Source organism: Papaver somniferum, chromosome 2 (assembly GCF_003573695.1).
Source record: "Papaver somniferum cultivar HN1 chromosome 2, ASM357369v1, whole genome shotgun sequence".
Classification (NCBI taxonomy): Eukaryota; Viridiplantae; Streptophyta; class Magnoliopsida; order Ranunculales; family Papaveraceae; genus Papaver; species Papaver somniferum.
Genome location: NC_039359.1, coordinates 191,603,398 through 191,612,506, shown reverse-complemented (window position 1 = coordinate 191,612,506; position 9,109 = coordinate 191,603,398). Strand labels below are relative to the sequence as shown.

The following is a 9,109-nucleotide window of genomic DNA, read 5'->3' as shown; positions in this document are numbered from 1 at the left end:
TAGAAGACTTCAATCTTGTTATGTTGGAAAAAATGGAATGGAGGTTAAAAGAAAATCCCGATTCTCTAAGTGCTAAAGTTTTAAAAGATAAATAATTCCAAACACATATATTTCATGCATGGAATGAAAGCTAAAAGATAGAAACGGTCGGGTTTGGAAGGCATTCTAGCTGGTGTCGAACAAATCCATAAAATAGGAAGCGGAAATATGGTTAATGTATGGAATGATTACTGGATACTGAAAATCAATCATCCTATACAAAAACTTGACATGGGAGCAGAAAATATAACTCTGGTAAGTCACCTAATGATAGAACTTGGAATCTCAATAAACTGAGAAGTTGTTTCAACCAAAATACGATTAATCATATCCTAAAAATAAAAATTTCAACAAGTAATATAGAAGATACAACTCAATGGTCGCTGAATACAAAAGGTAACTTCACAATCAAATCATTGTACATCAAAATTAACAATTCCGGAAATGATAGTAGAGACTGGAGTCTAATTTGGAAGTTAAAAGTCCCTCCATCAGTTCAAACCTTTCTATGGAACGCGAAACATGCTATTCACCAAAATAGTATGAGGGTGACTGCAGTCTTATCTCATATAACTACCATGTGTACTCTTTGTAGTAGTGATGAGGAATCTATGACTCATTTATTCATGTGTTGTAACTTTGTAAAACAGGTATGGATGCATTTAAATTTTAGTATGGATTATATGGTGGAAACAATACTACCTTCTATGAATGGATTAACTCTTGGTTCTCTAACACCAACGTAAATGGTTATACAATGCAGTGGACCGAGTTCTGTAATATTGTAATCCGACACACCTGGAAAGTCAGATGTATTTGGGTCTTTAGGAAGGAAATATAGAACAGTATGGCTACGGCTCATACTATAGTTAAATTCATAAATAGTGTTGCTACTATTAGTGATCCAAGTTATAGTCTATCGTAAACTTTATATTATAATCCAATATACGATGAATTTCTTGATATACATACTTTGGAGAACAAAAATCTGTTACAATATAAATATTGCCCTAACCATGATGGATCCTATCTCTTCTACTGGTATTGGCTTAACTTTAACTGATTTTACAGGGTACACAATTGAAGCTAGAGGAAGTACCTATAACTGTACCAAAAGAGAAGAATTAGAGAACAAAGGTGCATAAATTGCTTTCCGGTGGGCAACATAATGGAGTGGTCATGAAGTAACTTTCCAAAGTAATTTGATGCCTACTTTGTTGTTGCTCAAAGGAATGTATATTGAAGCAAGAAAACTGAGATACCCTATTAATAATAATTTCCAAAGAATTAATCCTGAAGTAGTAAACTTTAAAATTTCAGAATTTATCTTTTGTAATAGATTCAATGTATTGTGGGCAGCTCATACAACAACTTATTGTAATATCTACAATCTCCAAAACAGTTGGAAAGGAGATGAGCTATGAGGCTTGCTAAACTTTTTCAATTATCAGTTCTTTAATGGAACTGTTCCTTCGTCGAACTCTGATCTGACCCTGCTAATAAACTCCGAATTGTAATGTTAGAGGATATCTTCCTCTTTTTTCTGAAAAAAGAAAAGAGAAGACTATCTGGGCTAAAGCCGAGGTTAGCCATTTCATTAGTCTGTGCTTGAGATCAAGTATGTTTAGATAATATAATTGATATGTATGATTGCCAGGTTGAATTCTATATTTAGAAAATTATAAAATTTAGTTCCACCACACTACTTTCGCCCCCTCACGACCAAATTTTCTTTCATATCAAACAATACTCAAGATATGAAAAGCCAAAACAAATAGAGATGTATTCCGATACTTAAACCAGCTAGGATTATTACAGAGGAGGTAGGGCTAATTCTTGTGATGTTAGGTTCAATTTGTTTCCTTTTTGTTTCTCTAAGTTGATTTGGTAGCTTGTCATCTCGAATGGGACTTGAGAAACTTTAGTGATTGATGACTTAAAACATGAGATAAGGTTATTTATCATATCAAATATCAATACAACTAGATTACTCTTTAAGTGGGACTCTGTTAACCTTATTAGTTGATAATAAATTTATTTTAACATATCATTTTCTTTTCCTACATGAATTATTATTTTTTAGGACTATTCTATCAAAGACATTTTCTAGTGCTAGCAAATCTCCATTGCTATTCAAAAACTTATGATCACTTCTTATATTCTTAAACCCATTGTCAAAACTCAAGAGTTACTTTCTATCGAATTTCCTCAACTTCTTTCCTCGAATTGTGCCTCTTCTGTCAACGTGAGTATAGCGACGAAGAAGACCTCTTGGAGAAGTTCCCTTTCTCTTTTGAAGTTTGAGCGAGACTTCTTTATTTCACCATCATTTTTAGATAGGACTCTTTTGGATGCACTACGTGTCAACCTAACATTAAACCTAGCCAGTATTATCAAAGACTACTCTTTGCCGTTGCCACTTTCACTTGCTCATTTGCTAACTTATACTAATATGAAGAAAGTTCTTTTTGCTTTAATTTTTGTGATTTTGACTTTCACGGACTTGAAACTGGTAAGCCAAAGTGATAAGTGTTGATCGTACACGAAAGTTAATGTTAGAAACACGGTTAACTCATCATGTACCTTAATCTCCTTGCACTTGTTTTGATCTTAATTCATCATGTTGCTTTCATCAATGGCCCTAGACTTATTATTATGTTTGTACAAAAAGTCTCGGTGAACCGTGAAAAAAATAGTCCCTCACATCAAAGATTTGAATTTCAATTTTCTTGACAAAGTAAGAAAAAAAGTTACAAGTACGCAAGTGAAATGAGTTAATTGTTACATTTTCAGAGATTTAAAGACCCTCACTAAAGATAAAGTAGAATGAAATTGAAGGACCCTGGTAATTTGAGTGATTGTAAATTTAGCTATTTAGGTTTCATGAGAGCTCAGGGGTCCAATTGGAATCAGAAAACGTTATGCTAGTTCCTTTCTTGATCCACAAATTGATTCCAGGCCCCAGGGTCACTTCACTTCAGTATTACAAGGTAATGAACGTATATTCGTTTTCTAGTTGGTAGGTTATCAAAATTTGCACTAAACAAATGCCAGAAATCCAAACTGATGTCAGTGATGTGTATCTAGTTTTTATTACAGTACTTTCATATCTTTATCCAACATGAGTCGGTACATAACAGTGACTGGTACGAGATGCTAATAGAAAATGCTAGAATGAAAATGGCTCCTGTAAATCAAGGGTTCCTAGTTCATCAAATGGGAACCGACTAGCTTGTTTGAATTCACAAAAAAGCCTGTAACTCGATTACTCGAGCTCTAATTTTGTAGTTCCCAATTGGTAGAACTACAAACAAAGATTGAATAGGCAATTCTTAAGTTATTCATCCTTAAAACCAACTCGAAATTGACTCTCGACATAATCTTCTAACCGATAAAGTTACATGGTGGTACACTACTCAAAAACAAATCACAATTACTCTCTCCCTTCAAAACTAAGTTGCAAAAAGGAAGAAAAAAACACAAAAGAGAAGCTCAAATCAAACGTAGAACAATCTTACCATTGTTTCAGCTTTTTATCATTTCTGCTTTTCTTTCTCAGCTCTCGTTTCTCTGATGAATATTCTCTTTTAATTAATAAGTTACGCATTGCCATCTTTACTGCTTCAGCGGCTGCTGCCAATGTCTGTTCCTTTTTTGCTATGGACACACTACCTTGCAACTTCTCAAGGAGTTTCTCTCCTCCAGATATTTTGCTGTCTTCCAACACAATTGGGTCATTCCAAGTGGAACCTTTACTCTCTTTATGGATACCGGAGACTACTCTTACACGTGCAAAAGATGGGTCATCTAATGCAGGTAAATTAGAGGCACCTGTAATCACCCACAAGTGCTCTGCTGAAGAGTTTAAACCCAAGCTTGTCGGGATGAAAGTCTCCCCCACAGAAACAACCTACAATGATCAATTGAGATGTGATGATGTTCACAGGAATATGACAGAAGATTGGTGAGTGTGTGGGAGAGAAATCTAGTACATTAAAATCCAATTCATTCATATTCATACCTTGATAACAGAAAGAGTTTTCGCAAAAAGATCGCAGCTCAGAAGCAAAACTCCTTGCAAGCTAAAACAGGAGAAAAAATGTGGTCATGTCAATAACTAAAATAGTTAGTTTTTAAGGAAGTATTAAGTAACAAGGAAATAGAGAAGAGAAAAATGCTCAGAACCTAGAGGGACCTACCCTTGAACGGCCACTGCAACTATTGAACCATTTGGATAGGCACATATGTCAGTAACAGCAGAAGAGAATGCATCTTCTTTTTCACTAGGTTCTCGAACCCCTGCCTTTAGAGAGCAACCATAAAGATACTACTAATTAGGTAAGCAAGAACGTGAACTACTTTGCCATCACCAACACCAGAATAAATCCAAAAAATCTAAAAGCTGACTTACCTGTGCTGATACATCACATGTATCAAGAAGGGCTCCAGAAGTGATATCCCACAAACGAACCTAAAAAACCACACATAGCAATAATGTAATTAGGCTAACTGCATTTTAAACCATCCAGCAGCTTAACAAAATACTCACAGTACAATCACCGCTTCCAGAGAGAAGAAATCCTTCTGGGAATTCTGGAGACGGAACAACAGCAACACAGGAAACAAATCTGCCATAAAGGGTTCATAAGTCATTTGTTCACCAACTATTACTAAGATATGGTTCATATTTTATGCTATTTTGGGGTCATGACTACATACAAATACAAAAAAGGAACCAGATAGCGTAGGAACTACGGCAGAGAGGGTAATTTATTACGTGCTTAAAAAACAAATGCCATTAGCAAAAGACACGATAAAGCAATAACTTACTCACTCTGTATGACCAAGGCAAAAGCTCTGTATCTCATGCGCTCCACTTAAAGGCTTCTCAGGGAAAACAGTGACCTGTCAAAATAAGAGTGACTTGTCATAATAAGTAACCTAAATACATTAAGCAATTATAATCAAGTAATACATGATTATTTTATAGAGAGGGAGATATATTACACGAATTTTGAAGTCACGGTCAGCACTAATGATGAACCTTCCATCAGGAGAGAATTCCTGCAAGCTGAACGGTAAATTAATAGTAGTAGGGAATGGTTCTAGTAACAGTAATATTAACTCATGGCGTAAAAGACTACGATGTCCCATAAAAGGGAATGGTTCTAGTAACAGTAATATTAACTGATGCATGTTAGTAGTTAGATAACAATACAATCAGATACGTGATGCAGAAAGATAAAAGACTAAGAATCTCATATTTCTTCTTATTCTTTTAGCAGTGATGAACACTTTATTATATGACGACAAAACAGTTTTCAACAGTCCATGTGAAGACTTAGCTATGAAACTCCGTGGTCTTTAAAATGTGTTGTATAGCTGATCCATTCCTTCTGTCTGTACATATATATTGATTTTTATTAATCTTACATATTGACCTTTTTTGGCTCGAACCTATTGGAAGGTCTCTATTTCAATGCTATTGGTAAGTTATAATTGTGTATTTAGAACAATTAACCATATAAAGGAACTATTGTATCTGTAGGACTGTCACAAGATTTTATTTCCTCGAAATGTTTATTCAAAATTCGACGGATAATAGAAACTCCGCATCATATATGTATCCGTATGTTTTCTAGCAATGCTAGTAGCAACAGAGCCGAAATTAGGATGATTGGTCTTCACATGTCTATTTATGCCAACAACATTACAGACAACAGTTCTTTAGGAACTAAAATTAGTCCCAACGCAACACCAAAAATCAAACTCAAATAACTTCTACAAATTTATCTGGAAAGATCATGCAAGGTGCATATAATTTTTCCACCAGATTATTCAGATAACACACTAACATAAATAAGAGAAGAGGTGACAGACCAGGCTAGTAATGATACTGCAGTAGTGCCCAAATAAAGATGCAGGCTTGTTATTAGTTTCATTGCAAATACCATCTAACCCGACCACCCAAACAACTCCGAACTTATCGGCAAAAGTAACAAAGAAACCATCATGGCTTATCGCCACCGCAGTCACTCGCTTCTCCGAACACCTGTTATCATTGCACCAAACAAAATGATATAAAAAGGACAATATAGTAATTGCAATTGGAACATGAAAGAACTAGTGAAAATACCACAAAAGAAAACAACTGGAGACGAGCATTTGCTTTACCGATTTCAGTTGTTTAGGATATGTCTTTGTACGAAGGTATATGATGCATTTCTACAACTTGCATCTCGTGTATGATTTATAATAAGAATCAGAACCTTGGGTTTGATTACTGTAATAAATTCCATAATACATGCAGTAAGTAATACAAGAAACTAAGCAAGCACCAGTTAGCATAATTCAGTATAGTTACTCTGGTTTGTTAGTTGTATGTCATTGTTAGATCAGTAATTCTGTATGAACCCTGGTTTCTTGGGCAGAGTTGCACTCTAACAAATCGTCATTACAGAATGTAATCCCCATACAAGTACAATCGCCATCATCTCTCACAAAGACCAGAAGAAAAATTTGACCAGAACAACCCTTTTTAAACATAATGAATCCTGGATATACCTCTAATTTAATCTATTCACTAATGACAGCTTGTAAGAGGTAACTCCCTCTTGCCACCCAGTGGATGCATCAACTGATAAAGATCAAGAGTAGGGCTAAGATTTTTGGTCCAATAAAATTTTGAGTCTTTTCTTCATTTTACTACTAGTTAATATTGAACCAAGAGGTCCAGGACCAATATGCTGATTCTGAAGAGGTTGGACATTGAGGAGGATTCGCTAAATGGTATGTAGTGTCTGCTATTCTTCAACTCTATCATTTCAAGTTGGCAGTTTGGTCATGTAATCAAGGCCAAGACTCAAATCATGTCCCCTAGAAACGAAAGTACATCAAGCTGCTTTTTCATCACTCTCTTGATAGTGGAAGCAAGACGAGTCAATGCATACTAGAAACAACTCAGCCCAGTGTATTGACTCAGTTGAGCAACCATTTTATTGTCCTTGCTTTAACATGCTCCCCAATTCAAGGTTCGGTGAAAATCACGATTAAACTCGCCTTGCAACCCACTTCTTGACACTAGGTGTGGGGCAAAATTCACTCTAAGTATTTGTTATGGTAATTGACGAACTTGGTCTGGACAAATTTCACTGTGCTGATATTCAATCTTGGAATGTATTGTTACAATCATCTTACAGTTGAAATCGAACAGTAATCTGAATAGACTTACACAGTACGGATGCAATGCCAAGAATCAGTACTCCAAATCTTAACAAGCTTATCATCACCAGCAGATGCAAAAAGACTTCCTTTTGCACCATAACAGATTGCCCTTATTGAACCAGTATGTTGGTTTCCACCAGAATCGTCCACTAAATTAATACAACAGTCTCCTCTGCATAAAAACAAAACAAAAAAGGTCAAATTATCACAAAATCAAAAACTATACCAACTGCTTGGATGCATAGGTTTTCTCATAACTAAGCAAATCAGTAACTGAAAACGAAAAAGAGAGTCATAAAGTTTACTGTAAATCATAGACGCGAAGTTGAGAACCAATAGCTACAGCAACAGATTTCTCAAGTGGATGAACTGAGATTAGAGCTGGAGCAACCTCTGTTTCTTTGTTAATTCCAACTCCTACATCCATCAAAGTTTCCTCCTCCATTATTTTCTTCTTTTTCTTCCTTAAAACACAGAGCTTAGTTTGTTAGGACTTTTTTAGGGTTTTCGTTTTCAGTTTTTCCCCTTTACCAAACCTTCCTCTTTGTAGGGTTTTACTGTTTCAGTCTTTCAGATGTTTCGTACAAACGGCCGTTTTATCCGATTTCATATTTTACACGCTACCAATACCAGGGGTAAGGGCGCATGGCCGAGGATTAGGGCACCAATACTGCTTAAACGGACGAATTTTTGATGCCTTTGATGGGGCATGCGGGACGAATAACATGCTGATACGTGTTGTTTTAACAAATCCTATTTCCAAAAATATCAAAAATACAATTTAACTATGGTTCTATTAAGATATATAATTTTTTTCTCCACAAATCATTTATTTCAAATTGTTGGAAACAATTCATAGAAAAACACATTTTAACATATCATTTGTCCTCCATGGGACTATGTCCCTGTCAAAATTGGCCTCCATCAAAAATCCACCCACCGAGTAGTAAAGTCCTCTTGATGTTTCCATGTGACAAGGTGATCTGGAATTTGCATTTTTTTCCCTGGTAGAAGGCTCCTAAAATTTATTTATTAGATCATCTCGTTTAAATTGAACTTTGAATTGTTATATAAAAGAAGGTGTAGATAGGCATACCTTCTTGTTTTATCATTATACGAGAAATAACCGTATCATAACAACATTCTTTGCAAGATTTATCTAATAATAAGGTGATCCCTGAACGCAAACAAAATCACTCCTAACATCATGTTTTAATGATGTTTAACAAAAAAGAGATATAATTATCAAATTTAATTATTGTCTCTAGTGACGATATAGTTGTCCTCTAGTGTATCCTCGGGTTAGTTGAATCCAACATATTTTTTTGATCATCTTTAATAATTTTTTTAGGATTAATTCAGATGGTATGTACAGTTGTTTGTCATCGTCCATACACCGCATTTCCTATCATTCCAGAATTAAATATGAAAAATTAGAGTGAAAAAAGGTCGGCAGTTGTCCTAGATTTTAAGGGGGAATAAAAAATGATCCGAGGAGTACATAAATCGTAGTCAACTCGGCAATCATGGCCCATCCAACATATTTTTCTAACTCGGACAAAACTATCCTGCTAACTACACCCACTAACTGCACAAAATTTACCCCATATCTCTTGAACAATCACCAAAAAAAAAAAAACAACTACCGACGACTTCAAGCTGAATCCTGCATCACCATCCACCAACAACCACAAAGCATCACAAACAGGATACCAAACCCTAATAATCAAAAATAAAAAAAAATTATGAAGAGATGCCAATTAGAGTAAATCTAAGTTTGAAGAAGAAGAAGAAGATTATAAAAAAAAAAAAAGGTAATTTAGAGGATTTTGGAGAGACGCCACAC

General features: G+C 35.2%; 1 protein-coding gene across 1 annotated transcript; it reads right to left on the bottom strand.

Moving 5' to 3' along the window:
- Window positions 1-3,224: 3,224 nt before the first annotated feature.
- LOC113350071 (tRNA (guanine-N(7)-)-methyltransferase non-catalytic subunit wdr4-like) lies at window positions 3,225-7,820 on the bottom strand. Its single transcript, XM_026594149.1, has 10 exons — window positions 7,569-7,820; window positions 7,271-7,435; window positions 5,920-6,091; window positions 5,047-5,103; window positions 4,874-4,944; window positions 4,589-4,667; window positions 4,451-4,510; window positions 4,239-4,342; window positions 4,061-4,121; window positions 3,225-3,949 (listed from the first exon to the last, which is right to left on the bottom strand). Exons 1-10 carry the CDS (start codon window positions 7,706-7,708, stop codon window positions 3,554-3,556), a joined length of 1,305 nt encoding a protein of 434 aa, XP_026449934.1. The 5' UTR covers window positions 7,709-7,820; the 3' UTR covers window positions 3,225-3,553.
- Between the last annotated feature and the right edge of the window lie 1,289 nt (window positions 7,821-9,109).

Excerpts from the sequence above, each read along its gene's own strand:
- LOC113350071 (XM_026594149.1), bottom strand. The coding sequence starts at position 7,708 with ATGGAGGAGGAAACTTTGATGGATGTAGGAGTTGGAATTAACAAAGAA. Across the intron at positions 7,436-7,568 it reads CTTCGCGTCTATGATTTACA|AGGAGACTGTTGTATTAATT; the intron begins GTAAACTTTATG and ends GTTTTTATGCAG. Across the intron at positions 4,343-4,450 it reads CATGTGATGTATCAGCACAG|GCAGGGGTTCGAGAACCTAG; the intron begins GTAAGTCAGCTT and ends TGCTCTCTAAAG.